Source organism: Homarus americanus, unplaced genomic scaffold (assembly GCF_018991925.1).
Source record: "Homarus americanus isolate GMGI-L3 unplaced genomic scaffold, GMGI_Hamer_2.0 scaffold32929, whole genome shotgun sequence".
In the NCBI taxonomy this organism is placed as follows: Eukaryota; Metazoa; Arthropoda; class Malacostraca; order Decapoda; family Nephropidae; genus Homarus; species Homarus americanus.
In genome coordinates this window covers 22,021,615-22,043,121 of record NW_024737097.1, presented here as the reverse complement: position 1 = coordinate 22,043,121, position 21,507 = coordinate 22,021,615, and the positions used below count along the sequence as shown (strand labels likewise).

The 21,507-nt window shown below is 39.2% G+C and overlaps 2 protein-coding genes and 1 long non-coding RNA gene across 4 annotated transcripts; 1 reads left to right on the top strand and 2 right to left on the bottom strand.

Annotated features, from left to right (window-relative positions):
- Positions 1-1,157: 1,157 nt before the first annotated feature.
- LOC121873330 lies at positions 1,158-14,065 on the top strand. Its single transcript, XR_006090217.1, has 3 exons — positions 1,158-1,445; positions 11,494-11,671; positions 11,863-14,065. It is a non-coding gene; the product is annotated as an uncharacterized LOC121873330 (long non-coding RNA).
- On the bottom strand, positions 3,537-5,612 carry LOC121873327 (gamma-gliadin-like). Of its 2 annotated transcripts, none has more exons than XM_042376845.1 (3): positions 5,573-5,612; positions 4,740-4,888; positions 3,537-4,467 (listed from the first exon to the last, which is right to left on the bottom strand). In XM_042376845.1, exons 2-3 carry the CDS (start codon positions 4,791-4,793, stop codon positions 3,865-3,867), a joined length of 657 nt encoding a protein of 218 aa, XP_042232779.1. In that variant the 5' UTR covers positions 4,794-4,888; positions 5,573-5,612; the 3' UTR covers positions 3,537-3,864. The 2 variants fall into 2 exon arrangements, with proteins under 2 accessions (XP_042232779.1, XP_042232778.1); XM_042376844.1 differs by having other exon boundaries at positions 4,740-5,009; positions 5,573-5,610.
- Positions 14,066-15,851: 1,786 nt separating the features above from the next.
- On the bottom strand, positions 15,852-18,579 carry LOC121873329. The gene is made up of 3 exons (XM_042376846.1): positions 18,485-18,579; positions 17,008-17,295; positions 15,852-16,729 (listed from the first exon to the last, which is right to left on the bottom strand). Exons 1-3 carry the CDS (start codon positions 18,494-18,496, stop codon positions 16,421-16,423), a joined length of 609 nt encoding a protein of 202 aa, XP_042232780.1. The 5' UTR covers positions 18,497-18,579; the 3' UTR covers positions 15,852-16,420.
- Between the last annotated feature and the right edge of the window lie 2,928 nt (positions 18,580-21,507).

Below are 21,507 nucleotides of genomic sequence, written 5' to 3'. Positions count from 1 at the left end.
TTACTTCCACCTGCTGTGCATGTTATTGCTTTACTCCACCTGTTGTGACATGTTATACCTTTTACTTCACCTGTTGTGACATACCTTTACCTCACCTGCTGACATGTTATACCTTTACTTCACCTGTTGTGACATGTTATACCTTTACTTCACCTGCTGTGACATGTTATACCTTTTCCACCTGTTGTGACATTTTATACCTTTACTTCACCTGCTGTGGACATGTTATACCTTTACTTCACCTGTGACATTTTATACCACTTCACCTGTTGTGCATGTTATACCTTTACTTCACCTGCTGTGACATGTTGACCTCACCTTGTAGGTATATACCTTTACTCACCTGTTGTAGATATATACTTTACCTCACCTGCTGTGACATGATAATTTTGCTTTCACCTGTTGTACATTTTATACCTTTATCACTGTGTGACATGTTATACCTTTTATCATTGCGACATGTTTTTACTTCACTCTGTGACATGTATACCTTTTACTTACCTGTTGGGACATGTTATACCTTTCACTCCTGTTGTGACATGTTATACCTTTAGCTCACCTGTTGACATGTTAACTTTTACTTCACCTGGCTGGATATGTTATATTACTTCATTGTTGTTGTACATGTTATACCTTTACTTCACCTACAGACATGTTATTGCCTTACTTCACCTGTTGTGACATGTTATACCTTACCTGTGACATGTTATCTTACTTCACCTGTTGTGATATGTTATACCATCACCTGTTGTGACATGTTATACTTTTATTCACCTGTGTTGATATTTTATTCACCTATGTTGTGACATGTATACCTTTACTTCACCTGTTGTGACATGTTATACCTTTAATTTCACCTGTGTGACATGTTATACCTTTACTTCACCTGTTGGACATGTTATACCTTTTCCACCTGTTGTGACATGTTATACTTACTTCACCTGCTGTGACATGTTATTGCCTTACCTCACCTGTTGTGACATGTTATACCTTTACCTCACCTGTTGTGGACATGTTATACCTTTGCTTCACCTGCTGTGGACATGTTATTGCCTTACCTCACCTGTTGTGGACATAGCCTTACACCACCTGTTGTGGACATGTTATACCTTTACCTTACCTGTGGACTACCTTATACTTGAGCTTCAGCTTACTTGTAACTGAGAGAGAATAATTGATGTATTTATGTTCTATTACCTCTCTCTGAGTTGGAATTATTGTCCTGTATGTGTTTGTATTGCTGTTGTATTTGATTAGCAAAGCTTTTGTATATCAGGTAATGTATATATAATTGTATTACCTCTCTGTGTGAGAACTTTCTACTGTATGTCCTGACGTTACATAATGTAAGGAACTCCTTTCAGATTATCACCAGAACCAGATATTCAGACGGGCGCCTTCTTGACCTGGTACAGCGAGAGGTCACACAAGAATAGCAGATAAAGGTGCATACGTCTCCCCCGCTGTAAAAATTCTTTAGGTACACTCAGGCACCTTTTCATATACTTCAGTACTCCTGTACGTGCACTCAGACACTCGTATATGTACATTCAGACATGTGCACACATACACTCACACTTGTACACGCACCCTCAGATGCTCGTAAATATACACTCAAACTTGAACGTGTGTAGTCAGACACTAGTTCACGTAAAGTACATTCAGACACTCGCAAACGAACACTCAGACACCTGCATACACATAATTAGACACGTGCGCAACGTACAAATGGTCTTCGAGTACATTCGGAACTAAGTGTATGTACAGTACAGTCCCGGATGAAAGTTATCGATACAGTCATGGTGGAGGGAGTAGTCCGCCCCCACCCTTACTGGACGGCGGGTACCTGTCTGTCCATCGCCATCAGCGTGTTATATGGGCTAAAAATATATATATATATATATATATATATATATATATATATATATATATATATATATATATATATACGTGGATAAGATAAATCTTGATAAAATCACACGGGAAAAGGGAAACAACGGAGCACCTTAGCTTCGTCTTTATTCAAGACATCTTCAGAGGCAACTGGATTACATGGACAGAGAGAGGCTTAAATATACAGGGTGACCTTATTAAACATGAGGTCAGGTCATAATGATGTCATCCACTAATCCCCACACCAACACCAACACACACGTAGAGGAGCTGAAGAGAAGGGGGCGACGTGACTAGTCAGGTCAGGTCAAAAATAAGGGACCCACTAATAACTATCCTACATCTAGATCCAAGGTTTTCAAAGCATTTTTAACCTTGGGCCACTGACAAATATATTTATGTAACATATTATCAGTTTTGAACTGACCATCACTGTAGGTGAGCGTGATCCAGGTATATGCTGATAACCACAAGGAAACAAGAAAACACGAAGTTCCCAAACGCAATGTTCTTTTAGAAATTAGTTTGTTAAGTAATTTGGCACTCCTGGGCCCATGAATCGCCGATTTCGCACCTCTAAGCAACGTGAATATTCCATCTTTTATTTCGAAAGAAATGTATATTTTTTTAGTTGCTGCAGTGTAGAAGCAACAATTAAAATTAATTAGTTAGTAGACTACACCAAACTATTACTACAGTTCAACAGGTCTACTTGTTTACATATTAAGTAAAGTCTCTGCTTTGATACACTGAGATAGAACTTTAGTTTAGTCTCGTTTCAAACCGTCCAGTGAATAGATTTCGTTTTCTTTTGTAGTGCAGAATACCGAGTGTCTATTTTCATTTGATTATCTATTATTTTCGGTTATATTTGATATATTTTAAACACATTGTAGAATTGTATTGATTAAATTTAAAATAATTGCAATTGGATATAATTTTGTCATACCTCGATTTTTTTTTGCGATCTGGAAAGATTCAGATACGAATCTAGTAAGCTTTGTTTCTTCACGTGTGGCACCATCCACCTTGGCTGTATTAAGAACTACCCTCCGAGACTGTAAATTACAACTCAAGCTAGTACACTCAAGTACTCCTTCTTATACTCTTGAGCACTTATACTGTACCCTTCTTGCACCCTCAGAGCTAATGCTCTCTTCACTCCATATCACCAACCAACCAGCACACACTTTGTACAGCAACTCACCTTCATTACTGACTCACTCAATTTACGATTACAAAAGTATTTATACACTTCTGATAATACGAATAAATTCAAGTTGAAACTTTTGATATGTATAATAGCGGTCATACTTTGATTAGTACTTTCTGTAATGTGTGCATTAATATCTTTAATTCGTTAGAGCAGAAAAACCCCCCAAATTTGTACATAACTAACTAAACCTATGTAAAATAACTTGACCTAGACTTAAGTTTATTAATAGTTAACATTACTATATGTGTGAATTATGTCTGTTTAGCTACTACATTCAGTAACGTACAAGGTTTAAAGTATATGGTATGGTACTGAATCTAATTTTGTTCAAATCTTAGCGAAAATATATACAGAAGCTTTCTTTATGACCCATCTCTCTCTCATAGATATTTTTTTTTACTTTAATCAAAAGATAATAATACAAAAATCTTATGTATTTTTTAATACGAAAAATACAAATTCCAATGTAACAGTGAATTTGAGCAGACTTAAAGTTTACTTGTATAATTGTATGGGACATGTAGTGTCGAGGACAGGTGTAGCATCCGGTAGTAGAGAGAGTTAGTGCAAGACTTGGCGGTAAAATAACACAAAGATAAGAGGGAGAAAGGTGTAGGTAGGGGAGGAGTTCAGGAATAGGAAGAATCAGGTATCTTAGGCAATCAGAGTCCTTGAGAGGTAGGGAGACAGGAAGTATGCTCCTAGGGGACAAGGTACAACACTAGTGAGGCAGGTGTCAGGGGTTTAAGTAAACTTTACGCACTAACTCTCCGACCTGCTTGTGTCTGAGTTCTGCCGTCCAGCCCACCCCCATTTGTTCGAACAGGCGAGGTAAAAGCTGCAGGATTGGTCCGATACTCCTGAAGTAACTGTTGCTCCAGCATTTTGTGACGGCGTTCAAATTCTTTGTTGAGAAAAGCACTGGCAAGCTCCTGCTCAGAACCACTGTTGGGAGCCCTCTGAATGAACTGCTCCTGGTGCTGGATATTGAAAGGAGCCTGTGGCTGGTGTTGGGCAGTGAAGGGTACTGGCTGCTGTGGCTGGGGATTAAAGGGAACTTGCTGCTGTGGCTGGGGATTAAAGGGAACTTGCTGCTGTGGCTGGGGATTAAAGGGAACCTGCTGCTGGGACTGGGCATTGAAGGAAACCTGATGCTGGTGTTGGGTATTGAAGGGAGCCTGCTGCTCGTTTTGGGCATTGAAGGGAGCCTGCTGCTGGCGCTGGGCATGGAAGAGGCGCTCCTGCTGCTCCTGAACATCCAAGAGTTCGCTCAAATCGCGGCCGAACTCATCAAGGATCTCGTCAACCTCAATGCCGTATTGGTTAGTGAAATGCATCTGACCATCGAAGTCGACGTACTGCAAGTGCACAGGAGACATACGTTTTATATTTATCGAGGAAACTTTAAATTGAGTCTATTAATATGTGTTCCTTCAAGAGTTAAAGGCAAATTATTAAAACAAAAATGAAAGTATTAATCATTCGTCCGAAAGGAATACAGATATTGATATCCAGCTAGGCAGACACACACAAATAGTAGACTAAGTAGCATCAAAATTACTGCTCATCCTTGAGTATTGATGTTAAGAATCGAAAACTGTTGGTTACTCAATGATCACACAGGACTTACCACTTTGAGATCGGGGCGCATGGCGAGAACTTTCTGGGCGTGCTGTACCACCATGGGGTTAATGGGGCGCCCTAGAGGATTGGTGATGCCGGGACCAAAGAAACGTGGACCATAGTTGTTCTTCCCAGGAGCCTGAGGAGGTGCATTACCTGCAACAGACGTAGTAGCAGTGGGAGTTGAAGACGCAGTAGCAGAGGTACCAAAACCAGGATCAGCCCTAGTCGGGGATTGTGCAGCAGTCATTCCGGCAACTGCCAGAAGCACACACGCCTGGGGAAGCAACCACTCTTCTTAACCATCTTGTAGTACTGATGCAACCTCCTACTGAGGGAAACTCTCACTGCTGAGGAAACCTACTACTTAAGGAACCTAACGCAGAGACAACATCTGAATCACACAAAATTGTATGAAACGGTGTCCTCTTTATGCTCTCTTGTTATTTCTCAACTTATTTCTGAAATTATTCGTGTGAGATTTCACTCTAGAAATGAAGGGGAATAATATAACGAAAACGGCACTAAATTTTGTAACTGCAAGGATTAGCATTAACAAGCAGTGTCAGTGTGTAATGTCAGGTGACTAAATATGTCATTATATCTGGAAGATTGCAGCCTTCAATATGTTAAGTTTCAGGTAATGTATGTAATATTTTGTGTGAAACCGAAGAAAAAACACGAAGTGATTTCGACATTTTGAATAACAGTGAAACATATTTCCTTCTTTTGGGAGAGTTACGCCCATTTAAAAAAATCTCATATATTAGTGAATTAGATAAAATTTTTGCCACGCAAACACCACATAACACTGCTATCCCACAAGGCTCCTGAACCTACAATAGTCCTCATGATGAAGCTAGCGGCTTGTAGTTGGGGCTGAATGCCAGGAGGAGTGGGGGCACACGCTTTATATACCAAACTGCGCGTCAGACCCAAATGTCAACGTTCACGATCACTCTTCCCCAATAGTTTACAATGGTAGGTCTCCGCCCGTCACTCACCACTCATCTTTCTCCATACTTTTTATTCCTCTCATCAAATGGAGGTGAAATTAATATAAAAGAAACTGTATGTGGTCTTTATGCTGTTAATGTATTCCTTAATCCATAAGACCTATTTAGCCAGCACATTAGGTGTCGTAGGTTAAGCCTTACTGAAATATTAAACGTTTCAAAACATTGTTAGCTTAATTTTTTTTTTGGGATTCGTTGGTTTTGATGACGTTTCAATTAAAATATCCGGATGTTAACAGAAATAATGTACAGTTTTGTCATATATTTATGTTTTTTAATCTTATTAAATTCAAACTACTGTAACATTTTTAAAAGTAGCCGTTAATGATCATCTATTTCATTCAGTTTAATTTCCGTTAAGTTGGCTCAGTTTTCTGAAACGCCTTTGTTTAGGTTATTCTCCACAGAGTATTTGGTTAATGAGTTGGGTTGTAAATGTGTGATTTTATCTATCTATCTATCTATCTATCTATCTATCTATCTATCAATCTATCTATCTAATTATCCTGAGTCCTCACACTTTTACAACCCAAACTCATTAACCAAATCGCAAATTATTTTTTTTGTACACAGGGAGGTAATGTAGATGGTATTGCACACTGACTGCCCTAATTTTCCCGGTGGTTAAAGTCAAGTACACAGTCACAGCTGATGGGACTGATGATGCCCCGGATGCACACGAGGAACCTTGAGCACAAAAGGCGAGTGCTGCTGTACCACACCCGGTGACACCTACACAGTCAGCCAGTGAACTTTAAGTGGTATGGCTACATTGATTAACAATATCTAAAACAAACGCGTGTAGTTATTTTGGCTTTTTATGACAAGTTTATTCATGACATAATTTCCATCAGAAAGACATAAAAGTCGTTAATAAATGTCAACACTATTACCTTATCCTTCCTCCATTACTTTGCTAAGTCTTTTATTATTTTTGTTGGATAAAGTAAACTCAGTTCCATATATTTTAACTAATAGTTAACACCAATGAGTTTTTAATAACGACCTCATATTATAAGTGCATGAGTTGTCTCTTGGCATCGGCGCATTTTATTCACAATTTGTTTAGTAAAGGTTTTTGGTACCAATAGTACAGTAATAGTAAAAAGAGTACCAGTCGTAGTAATAATTGCAGCTGTAAAAGAATGTGAACGATCTCTCTCTAGTGGTTTTGTCAACAGAAATGTGAAATAATGAAATAAGATATTAACTGAAGGAAAGATTTTCTTATAAGATGGTTATCTACTCTACCTGACGTCGACGAAAGCTTAATTAAGCTTCCAAGACTAGTCGTAGACCAAACGGGAAGTGATTACCCATATATAATTAAAGCAATACCTACCGTCCCGCTTTCTGGTTAACGCGGTTCACGTCAGTGGGATTTTATATGAATCATTCGTTCCTTATCTAAAGCACTGAGTCATATCGTAGACTAAAGACACTACTGAACTACACTGTAAGCTAATTGTTTTTTCTCAGTATCATTACTAAACTCGTACAAAATTATGAATATTCGAGTAGAGTAGTGTGAAATATATGTGCCAGTAGTGTGTGTGCCAGAAGCACACACACCTGGGAAAGCAAGCAGCCTTGTTAATCATCTTATACTACTGACACAAACTCCTACTGGAGGACCCTTCCACGATGGCATCTACCCACCACTTCTATAGCTTTTATCAATAACAGGACAACGGAGCCTTGCCACTGACAGAACCTTACTGTTACTTTTACTAAAGCAATCACCTACCACCTCGGGAATATACAACCGACGCCACAAGATACCAGTCTGAAGAAACCACAAATATACTGAAGGCAGAAACTGCAGAAAACTACATACATCTGAGGGAAACTTCTTTAACTGAGGAATAGAGAAACTTCCTGTGAGGAATTTTGGAATAGAGATTTATGCATACACCTTGGTGGTAGGACTGCAGATCTCGTGGCAATACGTAAAGGTAAATATATGAAACCGTACTCCATCGCAACTACATGTGATTGCTGTTTAATATAATGAGAGTAGTCTGTGCACTAATTCACTGACATATCCTGGTATAAGTGAATAACAAAGGGATTATAAGCTTTAAACTGTGTTATTAACCGTTAATTATGACTGGCAATGTCGTAAGCAGTTTCAATACATGTTATAACTTGAGTCTACTTACACCATCATAAGTTGTATTGGCCAAAACATTGTCCCAACTGAATTGCACCTGCATATTAGCACCAGTGACAACAGTCAGGTATAGATAGTCTAATATCATGATGACTTCGAAGTCTTGAGAATTGAGATGCACTAATAATATAAATTGAATTGGTATACTTTTTAGTTGACAGAAGTTATTAGAAATGCTAGAGGTTTGCAGGGCTTTGTCGCCCGAAGGTTGGTGTGTCCATCCTTCTCAGAGGTTCGTCTGACCCCCTCGAGGGATGGTTTAGTTCTCAACCAACGACGCCACGCTTTATCCTTTCTCCATAACCTTGTTAATTCTTTCAGTATTGTTTCGTTAGACCAGCGGTTCCTAACCTTTTTAGGGTCGCGCCCCCTGTAGCAGTTGGTCCTTATCTCCACGCCCACCTCCTTCCTTCATATAAAATTCTAAATCTAAAAATTCTAAATCAATTTCCTCTTGAATTAAATAGGAAAATTGAGAAACTAGTATTTTATTCGTTACTTTAATAACTTTAATTATTCAATAGAGTCTGTATAGGCAACTCGCAAATACACAACATATTTAGTGAGAACACATTTAGTAAGATTTTTGACACTGCTTCTGAGCTACCAGATACCGAATATGTGGCCGCATGCCAGAGAGAGCACAGCGCAAGTCCCCTTCAACGTTCAGCTTGTTCCTGTATTTGGTCTTGACAGCAACCACTGCAGAAAATGCAGCCTCATAAAGATACGTGGATTCAAACATCGTCGGAATCCGAACAGCTTGTCGTGCACTTCCCGACATTATTACTACCTTAATTCAGTCACTTTTTGTGGAAAATTACATTTTGATTGACGTAGTTACCATTTACAACATTTTGAAGTATCTGTGGGGAGCGAGTGAAAATCCCAATAAGGACATACACACAGCTGTTAAGGCCATCCCTTATTTTTACTCTAGGTGCGCCCCTGTTAAGGCCATCCCTTATTTTTACTCTAGGTGCGCCCCTCCCCCCTCTGGAAATTACTTAGGACCCCTTAGGGGGAGCGTGCCCCCCTGGTTAAGAACCGCTGCGTTAGACTAAGAAAAATCATTCCCATATATTTTAGCTAATCGTTTACACTAATGAGTTTCTTTTAAGGACAAAGATGCGATGAGAACATAGAACATTGGTGCACCAGGCGTCTTGTACCATCTGTGTATTTCATTTGCATTTTTTTTATTTTTAGTCGCATTAATCACATTAATTAAAACAGAAAAGTTTAAATAGTAGTAATAGTTGTAACAGTCTCAGAAGAATATAAAGGATCTCTCTTGTTTATTGGTCTTTCACCAGTAATACGATGAAATGAAGTAAGATATTAGCTAAAGGTATGATTTTATTATAAGATGGTTATCTAATATATCTGACGCCGATGAGATCTTAAATTAAGCTTCCAAGGCTGACAGTAGATCACACCAGGAAGTGATTACATAAAATAAAAATATATTTACCTACGCTTTCGGATTAACGCGGCTCAAGTCAGTGGGGTTTTAAGAAGAATCGCCCGTTCCTATTGTAGGGGTTTCGAGATATTAATGTTGTCTAGCACTCAGGATGGATGAAAACTCTAAGGTGGTTTTCTTGTATAATATAAGTTACATGACAGACAGTCTGGTGCTGGAGGTGCCGTGTGGTGAGGAGCTGCTCAGTAGATACGTTCGGTGAGTAGCGTGTTGAAGGAGGTAGATGTGCAGGAGCTTCGTTAGAGATGTTGCCTGTTGCTGGCCTCCTGGTTGAATGAATGCTGACAGCATGGAGCTTGCTGGAGGAGGTGTTGCTTGTTCAAGAAGAGAGACCAGAATGAGAAAGCTGGTTGGTGAGGAAGCTCAGAGAAGGACAGCTGGTGGGTCGCCATGCTCGCTGGCGGGAGCGAGGACCGCCAGGCAGGCGGAGGAGAGGCGAGGGTCGCCAGGCACCGGCGGAAGAGGAGGTGTTGCGTGTTGTAGAAGTGAGGCGAGAATGAATCTCAATGGAGAGACAGAGCTTATATACCCAGCAGCCGCTATGAGTCATGTTGGGAAAACCCGAGAAGTCGCCGGTCTTTTGGTTCGGTTGCTAGGATACGGTGACATTGGAATGCGATACGCAGTTGTAGGGGAGACGTCCACTACACTATTCTCAAACACTGAGCCCTATTGTAGAAGAAAGACACTACTGCACAACACTGTAAGGTAGTTCGTTTTCCCCATCAATTTCATTACTAAGCCGGAGTTATAGTATACATGTCATTACAGAATATTCGTGTGAAGATTTGTGAAAAATATTAACAAAGAGAAGTTCCATTAACTTGCAACTTCATGACAGGGGGATCATGTAGAGCTCATAGCCGAGTCAGTCAGGTGTAAGGACGCAATTCACAGTCAAGCGATTCTCGATCATAGATACACGGTTCACTTTAATGTTTGGAAGAACATTTCATATGTGGTCGTAGTTTGGTGGGGGCTCCATGAAACTCGAGATTTTGTCATGCTTATAGTGGATTAGTCTTTCGCGGAGCGCGTCGTACGAGGTGATACAGAGCTAGTAGCCTCCTGCTCCAGGGCTCGGAGTTCGATTCCTGGGCGCTCACATTTCATCCAGCTGTAAATTGATACCTAAGTTTACAGTTTGGTGAAGTAAAGGCGGTCGAGAGCAGTACCGGCCATACTGCCTCCTTGTGTACCGAAGGCTTAGTATACAGTGTGCTGTATCAACACTGTCCCTACGGGCAGTCATGGCAATAGGACCCACTTTCACTTTTCTATCTCACGTGAGAAGTTGATAATCAGTTTATCGGCCAACAGACAAATAAACGTTATTGGTTGACTGATACCTCGTAACTCGTCTTTTTACTGATTTGACAGAGAAAGTGCAGGGTCACCGAGAGGGCGGGGAAGCCGGGATAAATCCCTGGGGCCAGGGCTTCTTGGGGCCCGGGAAAACAGGGATATAAACATTAAATATACTGTAACTAATGGGCCATAAATTTATCTTTCACCGGGGCTTTGACCAGCTTTCGGCGGCACCGAGAAAGAGACATTTTAGTTTAACTATTTTTTTTCTAGTGTATATATATATATATATATATATATATATATATATATATATATATATATATATATATATATATATATATATATATATATATATATATATATATATATATATTGTGGTAAATAAAACACTTGGTTGCTACATCCAAGCTATACTTGACTCATTTCACCACATATCTGAAATAACACAAAAGCAAATGTTGTAACAATTCAAAGAGGAAACAACAATGAACATAATATAACATGGTGGTTTTATCCTAATAATGAAATAAACTAAAATGATACTTACACACAAGACCAAAATAATATTACAGTGTTTTCCATAATGATATTTTAAAAATATCATATAATTGTTACAGGTTTTTGTAATATCAAGCATTTTGGTTATTTTATAAAATGCCCAGCATTATGAGACAAGATAAAAAATAGGAATATTACCCCTGTAATTAACAAAATGCCTGTCATCAATATCAACCTATAATATCATACACGATGATAAATCTTATTATGGTTGCAGATTGTGCCAGACTCCCGTCAAATATGGAACAAAATTTCACAGGAAAACTACTTCAAATTTTAAAAGAAAACCAGAACAAGAAGATGATATGGCCAAGACAAAAGTATCAGGAGGTTGTTTGTGTATTAAAAGGACTCCAGAAGAAGACATCTATGAGAGACTACTACTACCACAAAAGGTAACGTTTTTACTTATCTCTATCCCTAACACTTTCATCCCTATATGTACCAACTTTGTCATTGTTCAGATGATGTTGGATGATAAAGAAATTTAAGATTTGATGATAAATAAATTATGTTGAAAAGGAGGAGGCACTGGATAAGGAGGAAGATGATTATGATCTACTGAAATATATTCCTCTTATTGCAGGTTTGAGGTGCTCAGATGGGGTGAGATTGAAGTACTTATAAAGAAACGGAAGAGTGAGGATGAACCTATCATCTTCTTTGTTTGTGCCGAAGATGTTTTCAAGGTTGTCCAGCAAGCTCATATTATTACAGGACATGGGGGAAGAGACAAAATGTTAAAAGAGATAAACAAGAAATATGCAAACATTACCAAGGAAGTCGTTACTCTTTTCAAAGAGTTTTGCGAAGAATGCCATTTCAAGATCCATTATGGCACTAATAACTAAAAATAAAACAAAGGTCTACTAACTGTCCATGGAGGCGAGGTCCTTATATGTATCTATACTTAAGCTGAAAAGTAACTCCTTCTTGTCCCTCAATGAAACAAATTAAAAAATATAAAATACAAATAATAATAATCATCCAGTAAAGCTATGGTATTAGTCTTTTAGTTCAGGTCAGTGATATTCAGATTGTAATTTTACATTGGACATTAAGACAAGTTGCTCTACTAAATATTGTCTTTGTCAACAGTCAGAGCAACTATGTAATAGTTAATGCTACCCAAACTTGATTTAACTTTTTTTAGATTGATCTGATTTTCTTAAAATTTACCTTTGTTACCTTATAACTTGTTATTCCACGGTGCTATTATTTTTTTATTTGTTTCTAATATTCCATTAAAAAAATAAGCAAAATTAATTCTGAAATTAAATTTAATGTTTTTTTTTTCAAAACTAAATTTTTTTTAACAAATAGATCATATTCAATGCGTACTTCAATTTATATTTTGTAAAATGCCTGAAAGGCCAGACTTTTATAAAATGTCCAAAGTCTTCAGGAATATGATAAAATACCTGATTTTACAAATACCTGTAACATATACACTACACTACAGCTGATGTTCAGTGTCAACTTAAACATTACTATTTATGAAAAATATAATGGATATAAATTCCCGATGATAAGCTTTAAAAAGAGATTTGCCTCAGAATGATCTTAGTTTTATACGTACAGTACTATACATATTACTACAAGATACACTAGTTTATTTATGTCTCACTTCTTCTGGGAATAAGAGTTTAAAAAATGAGTAAACCATAGTTTATTCAGTCTTCACATTAATATTCCAATAAATTATATGTTGTCACCTCCGTCTTTCTTCTTTCAGCTGTAAAATACTGGACAAAATGCCTAACTACACTGAAACCAGCGATAGTGTCAAACAATTCAAAATTAGAGCTAAAAAGTAGACAGCTAATGAATTTACAGCAAGAGAAGAGAGTGATTTTGAATATTACTAATCACTGTATATTGAATGGTGGAAGTGATCCATCATTCTCAGATAGTCTAAATGCAGTGTGATACTTGTTATATTATTGATCGGTATCCGCCTGAGCAGCGAACCCTATACTGTAGATAAGCTTCTGATGGCTTTGTTGTCTATCCATGGTCGAATCGACGGCACTGTCTAGGTACAGTCACCCAAAAAAGTCCTGTCGCGAACCATGAACCCCGAGATTCAGACTCTTGAATCCGAAGCATTTTGGACAGAATAACAGTGTCTACTGCTCCGGGTTCACGAGTCAGAATCGTGGTTCGGGACAGGACTTTTTTGGGTGACTGTACATTGTCTGCATGCCTTCACTGTCTATGAATATTGTATACCTCTCATTGTTTATGTACAGTCACCCAAAAAAGTCCTGTCGCGAACCACGATTCAGACTCGTGAACCCGAAGCAGTAAACACTGATACATTATTCTGTCCATAAATGCTTCGGATTCAAGAGTCTGAATCTCGGGGTTCATGGTTCGCGACAGGACTTTTTTGGGTGACTGTACAGTCCCCTTCACTAGTGCTTTTATAGGGGCTTGTCAGGTTTTGTGCGGTGTGGCAGCCCTGTGTTTGTTTACATTCAACAGAAGGAAACTCGCAATAGTAAAAATACTATAGAATCAAATAAAAACGATTTTAAAACAAATATCTCAAAGATAAAAATTTGTGGAATGTTTATATGAGGAGCCCCTGTAAACGCACGAGAGAAGGGGACTGTGCAGGCTGAACCAATGTAAGCTTGTATGACTATTTTACTGCATAAATCTCTACCTATGTATGTATGTATGTATAATCTTAGCGTGGCAACATGATTCATTTATGTATTTATGGCGTTGACTCCAATATTGTAAATATCTCATTGACGTATGGATAAAACTTCCCTTTCTGACCCCATTTTGCATTCCCAACATTTCAACATCAAGGAGGTGACACAAGGAGACAGAAAAAATAATATTTAAATATTCTTTTTTTCATGAAATAATTTACACAAGTGGTTAAGTTTCGTGATTTTAAATACACTACCAGTATATACTCTAAGTGTGCTATGGTGTGGGATTTCAATATCAAATAACATGTGTAGCTTGTGGTAGTGGTGAGAGTTGGTGCCAAACATGGCAGTAAGACAACACACAGGGATGGGCAGGGGAAGGTTGAGGAATAGAAAATAGGCAGGAGGGATGAATTGAGTGGAAGGATCAACTGGTAGTCACAGGAGATGACTAGGGGAATCAAATGGTAGACTCGGATGATCAGGATCAAGTTCACTGAAAGAATGATGAGGCAGGCAGTAAGGATCAGGTTATTTGGATCAAGTAGTATGGTTGATGTCAAATGTTTGTGGTAGTCAGGATATGTCTTAATTCCTTTTGTGATCAATGTAGATATTTATCGTTATTGTGAGTTAAAAGCCCGTGTTTACTGGTGTTGGTTCAGGTCGGAAATTTAGGGATAACGAGGAGTTGACTTTCGGTAATAGGGTGGTTCAAATTATTATTTTTATTATTTAATCAGATTTATATTTAATGTCAGCAGTAGGGTTAGTTCTCCTTATATTCTTTTAAGTGTGTTCATTATCATGAAATATCATGTGGAGTTTGTAATTATGATTTGGAAAAACAGTTGTTTGTATTAACAGGAGAAGGAACTGACCTGGCCGAGTGGGTGTCTGGCTTGTGGCAGTCTGTAACTGGCGCCTCACCACATTCACGTTACTTTGGGAGATTTGTGCCAGAGATCCTGGAATTATTGTACTCAAGGACTCATCATTCTCCCGCATCATACTTTAATTCTCGTGACGGTTGACATGATCAGAATGTGTAGAGGATCAAGTGGTAGGTAGTCAGGATAAGGTGATGAGGAGGATCAAGCAATAAATGGTCAAGATTAGATATTTAGGAAAGTGGGAGGTCATTCTGTGTACGGTACCACAGGAGAGATAGTGATGAACTTGTGGGGAATAGTTACAGCTATAGTGAGGAAGAGTCAGGGCCGTGAGTAAACTTTCCAAAATGTGGCCTGAATGTGTTTGAGCATTACCACCAACACCAGCGCCGGACGCTCCCAGTTCACCGACCGGGTTGAAAGCTTCGTGGTTGGTCTGAAACTCCCGAAGAAGCTGTAGTTCCAACAGTTTTTGACGACGCTCAAATTCCCTCTCTCAAGCCATCTGCATAAGCTCGTGGGTGTTGTGGTGGGTATCGAAGAGACGCTCCTGCTGCTCATGAACTTCCAAGAATTCCGTCAAATCATTGCCGAACTAATCTAAGACCTCAACCTCTTGGCACTACTATGGTTGCTGCGTCTGAGGTTATCGCTCGTTTTCTATTCCACCGGAACCTGAGATCTCGATACTTTTTGAATTGGCTGTAAATTTATTAGCTTAATTCGAGACATCAGAAAACTGGGTCTCTCTTCATCTGTGAATAAAAGTTTAAAAGCGAAAATCAAAGTTAACGAAAGTTTATTCAGTTTTAACATTAATATAGAGAAACTATGATATGCCGTTACCTCTCCGTGTTGTTCATGAGCAGTTGTATACATGCTTCAACATTGACAATATAAAATAATTATATATTTATGGCACGAACTTCAATATTGTACACTTTTTAGTGATGTAAGGATAAAACTACACTTTATCAACTTTTTCTTTCGTAAGGGGACATAAACAATAAATATTTGTAGTACATGCATTTTTATTACGAAATAATTTATACAAATGCTAAAATATCGTTACTTTAAATGCAAGTACAGTTTATGCTTCAAATATGTTATGGTGTGGGACTAACAGTAGCAAATAATGTGTCGTCTGATAGTGGTGAGAGTTCGTACAAATCTCGATAAGACATGGCACAGGGATGGGAGGGAGATGGTTTTGTTGGCAGGGGAAGTGTTCAGAAATAGATAATAGGCAGGAGGGATCAATGGTTGGAAGACTCAAGTAGTAGTCTGAAGAAATCAGATGACTGGGTTGATTATATGGTAGATTAGCAAGATCAGATAATCGTGAGGATCAGGTGATAAGTTGATTAAGTTGTATGGTAGGCATAATCAGAAACCAGAGAGAGGATCAAGTGGTAAGCGGTCAGGATAAGGTAATGAGGAGGATCAAGAAATAAATGATCAAGAATTGGTATTTAGGGAAGTGGAGGGCCTTTCAGTGTACACTACTAAGGAAGAAGGGTAGAGTTGATCTTGGAGAATAGTTACAGCTTTCGTGAGAGAGGGTCAGGGTAGTGAGTACACTTTACACACTGAATCTGTTGCCTGGTTGTATCCCAGCCGTACCACCAGCGCCACCAACCGGGTTGAAAGAAATAGGATTAGTGTGGAACTCCTGAAGAAGCTGCAGTTCCAGCTGCTTTTGACGGAGCTCAAGTTCCCTCTCTCGACCCCTTTGGATAAGCTGCTGCTGTTTGTTTCGGTTACTGAATAAAAGCTCCTGTTGCTCTTGAAAGTCCAAGAGTTCGGATAAGTCACGACCGAAGGCATCGATGACTTCAGTCTCTCGGCCGAATTGGTCAGTAAAGTGCGCCGAGCCATCGATGTCGACGAACTGCAAGTGAAAATATTTTTGTATGTGACTTCTACATTATTTGGGTGAAAACGACAAAATAGTTCACTAAGAAATTTTCCTTCAAGAGGTAAATGAGAGTATTCTGAAAACCGTGAAATAAATATTAGTATTTTTTGTGAATATGTGAATATGCAACTAGCCAGGGAAAACAAGCAATGGACTGAAGAGCAAAAACAATAGTGTTCTTCCTTGAGCACTGATACTCAGAACTAAAAACTGCAGGTTCAGTGAATGTAAAGGAAGAGGTCAGGACTTACCACCCGCAGGCCGGTGCGCGTGGAGAGCACTTTGTTGGCGTTCTGTACCACCAAAGGGTTAATGGGGATCGCCATTCGATTATTGAGGCCAGGACCGAAGAAATTTGGACCCAAGGTTTGCCGTCCGGTAGCCTGAGGAGATACACCGCCCGTGGCAGGCGCAGTAGCAGAAGACGCAGGAGCAGAGGTACCAAGGCCGAGATCAGCAGAGAGGATGGCAGGATCTTTAGTCGCAGTAATTTGGGGATGTGCAGCAGCCATGCCAGCAGCTGCCAGAAGCACACACACCTGGGAAAGCAAGCAGCCTTGTTAATCATCTTATACTACTGGCACAAACTCCTACTGGAGGACCCTTCCACGATGGCACTTACCCACCACTTTTACAGCTTTTAACAATAACGGGACAACGGAGCCTTGCCACTGCCAGAACTTTACCGTTACTTTTACTAATGCAATCACCTACCACCTCGGGAATATACAACCGACGCCACAGGATACTAGTCTGAAGAAATCACTAATATACTGAAGGCTACATCTGAGGGAAACATCCACAACTGAGGAAACCTGCTTCTGAACTAGAGAAATTTCCAAAGAAAAAACTCGCATGAAGCAGTGTTCTTTATAAGTCCACTTGTTATTTCTCAACTCTTACTGATTTAAATTCATGCGAGTTCTCACTTCAGGAACGAAAACAGCTGTGAATTTTTTGATGTGTGATAACTAGACTGCTAACGCGTCACGAGCTTGGATTCGCCTGTCCAACCAATGGTTTCAGATAATTAATGTTATAATTTATGTCAGGCCAAGGAAAACATATTGAAGGATTTCGACATTTTCTCTTGTAGTGTGACAAACTTATTTAAGGTGATTCCTCACGCTTATTTATTATCATTAATATATATATATATATATATTTCATTAGCCCAATAAAGCACGTGGACTTCTACATACAATCAACACCTCAACCCGCCAGGATTCGAACCCACAGCCCACAAGCCCATGATTGTGACCGGGGAACGCTAACCACTGGACCACCAGGATACTGAAAGCAATCCAAGACTTTGTTATATTTCACACAAAGCCTGTTCAACGAGCTTATGGCGCCGTGAACCTCTAATGAGGACCACCTGTATGACGTAGGTGGTCAGAGTAACGTTTTACCATAGGCTTGTGGGCCGTGGGTTCGAATCCTGGCGGGTTGAGGTTTTGATTATATATATATATATATATATTGTATATATAGATTAGTGAAAATAAACAACAAAGTATTTCCGTTGAGGTTTCGTACGTAGAATTAGTGGCGTGTAGGTTTTACTATACCATATTTTTCGTTGGCCACACGAACCAACTTGCCACTACACATTAGTACCACGTCATCGTTATGACAATGGCGCATTTTCATTATATAAGAGCCACACAAGCACCACTACACCATCACCCCACTGTACATCTAACTCCAGAAGGCTCCTCAACTTACAATAATCCTCATGATGAAACTTTGGGTTTGCAGTTGGAACTGAATGCCAGGAGTACAGCGCGCTCTTTATATACCGGACTGCGCGTGAGACCCAAATGTCAGCATTCACCACCATTCTTCACCGTCACTCTCCATCCATTATTCTCCAACAATCACTCTCCGCTCCTCACCACCCCACATATAATTTTCCACCCTTTGAACTCCTCGCATCAATTGGAGGTGTACAGTAATTAATATGAAACTCAATGTAGTCCTTATGGTGTTATTCCAGTATATTCCTAAAGACACTAAGCATTTTTTTTAGACTGGTTATCCCCGTGTATCAGATGAAGTCTCAATCAAAATATTCAAATCTTGACTTCGTGACTTTCTCGATTTAAAATGTATAGTCGGCCACAAAAGTCCGGTTACCTTCCTGTGCTTTCCAAAAACGAAGCTGTTTGAAACCTTGTGTCAGTATAACGCCATCTGTGGTTCAGCTTACAAACTACATCTCCCGAGATTATGGACGTTGGTTATGAGTCCCTTAACTTTCCTCTCTGTGTCTGTTGCTGAGCTTATGACCGATTTACTGAGTATGTTGCTGACCAGTGTAAAGCCTTCAGAAAACAACCAAGACAAACCTTTTTGGGTGAGTGTTGTGAACTCTTGGAACAATCTGCCAGTGTTATGACGTCATCGAGTGTAAGCTTGTTCAAGACTAGACTGAATCAACATTGGCACAGCTTCAGATACATTCTGGAGCCAGTACTGTTGGTCATTATTTGTCAACAGTGTGTTAATCATCTTCTGTGTCCTTTACTTTCTTAAGAATTGTTTACGATTTCGGTTTTATTTTACTTTCGGACATGGCGCGCCAAGTTATAAACTTCTGAAACATTTAGATCTCCCTATTCTGAGCATGTTAACCCCATTCTTACCATTCGGAAATGGAAAATACCGACGCAATTCAATTGAATTGATTTTACGTACTTTTCAGTCTTCGTCTGAAGGGATGTTATCTGCGTGAAACAGAGTTAATTATGAGTGTTTACTTCACTCATGCGCAATGTTGACTGACGTCATCCAGTCGTGACCAATGATGTATCGATCTCATCACGCGAATTTTTTTCGACCAACCACATTAGGCTACATTTGGTTGGAGAGGTTAGGTTAAGTTAGTTTAAGCTAGGCCTACCGGGGGTCCGGGGGCGGAGCCCCCTGCTAGGGGTTTGGCAAGGTTACGTTGGGTTACAGTACGTTAAATTGTTAGGTTAAGTTAGATGACTCGTTTTCGTGTTCTCCCCCACCCAAAAACCCCGATTTCCCAGGCTCTCCTCCATTATTGTTGGGGGATTAGGGTGGGACAAAAACGAGAAATTTCCAACAAAAGTAAAGGTCGGATTCGCTCAAAATACACTGGAAAAACTTCTTGGTCAACCACTAAGGACTCATGTCCGAAAGTAAAAACTTACCATGATTTCTCTGTAGTTATACTTGCATTCCATTGGTGTAAATTGTTCGTTTTTTCCATCGCGTAGCCCCCGTCTGAGGGGCGGGGAGGATATTATCCATACTATTATTGCACTATGTAGTCATACTAGGCTTTGTGTTGCTTTTGACGTCATTGCATACACAGGGAGTGCCATCTGTGGCTAACCGTAGACAATATCAAAGCCCCTTTAGTTTGAAACCTCGTAAAGGGCAGACAGTCGGCCGTAGTTCGAAGGCTCTGTTTGAGATCGAGGATAATGAAGCAGGTTACCGGATTTTTGTGGGTGGCTGTACAGTCTTATGTCATTTAATTAAGTGGAACTCAAACTTATGTAGCGTTTCCATAAGCAGTCATTTAGGTCAATTTGTAGTTTCGACCAACCAAGGCTCTCGAGTTGAGCAATGTGTTTTCCGGTGGCTTAGAAAATTTTAAGACACTTTTCTTCTTTGGAGTTTTCCTCGCAAATGACTTAAAATTACCTAACCTATCCAGGGAGCTCAGGCCACCTGGGTCCCCTGGTATATTTAAGTCATTTGCGAAAGAAGCGTCATAGCAGGAAAGTGTCTTAAAATTGTCTTAACCACCGGAAAAAACACATTACCCAACTCAGGAGCCCTGGTTGGTCGAAACTACAAATTGACCGTCATTTATATTAATTTGTTTGAATTCATTTTCATATCCATTAGTTTTTCACCCTTTGAAATTTGTTTGGTTATTTCCTATACTGTTTGGTTAGTGCGTTTTACTTGTATAAAAACAAGGACAACTGTAGGTAGGTACACTCGCGGACTCTTCTACGTTGAACACCCAGCCAGACGACCAGAGAGGTAGAATCAGCTGACGATGTGGTAACAGTGTGTGTGCCGGGGTGGAAGGGTTTGGGGAGGGGGAGGGGGAATGATGGGGGAGTTCTTGAGTTGCGTGTTGCATAATATAATCATATTTTTTTTTATGCATTACAAAGTAATGGAAGTAGAAGAGATTATTAAATTTAGGAATACGTTTTTTCCATCAGTATTACAATGTTTTATTTTATGCACTATAAAAAGTAATTTTTAATCTAAAGTTCGAGGCCAGAGAAACACACAATCCTAACCTTCCCACACCAATTCTTAGTAAGAATAGCATGGGAGAACAGGTGCCAGTCAATGGTTAATGTTGACCAAAGATTTAGTTATAATACCCATTCTTACAATAATTTTTTTTAGAGGGTAGGAATAATTCAATAAAAAAGTATGGAAAGTTGTATTACTACGTGAAATAAAACAAGAAGTGATTGTTATCATAACGGAAAATAAAATAGTCACTTATTATTTATGAGAAAATAAAGTATACACATTTTTTTTACTTTTTCACTCGGAAGAATGAGTGAATACCTAGTGAAAGCGAAGCTCATGAGAGGTAGCTAGATTTTTGCTTTCACAAAGGCTGTCCTAATACGGACGATATGAGGTTGGACTTAGGCATCAGAAATCATCGACAGAGGAACACCGTGCTAGCAGACTTAATAATAATAATAATAATAATAATAATAATAATAATTAACTGT

Coding starts and splice junctions, on each gene's coding strand:
- LOC121873327 (XM_042376844.1), bottom strand. Junction 4,468..4,739: donor TGCGCCCCGATCTCAAAGTG/GTAAGTCCTGTG, acceptor GTGCACTTGCAG/TACGTCGACTTCGATGGTCA.
- LOC121873329 (XM_042376846.1), bottom strand. Junction 16,730..17,007: donor CGCGCACCGGCCTGCGGGTG/GTAAGTCCTGAC, acceptor TTTCACTTGCAG/TTCGTCGACATCGATGGCTC.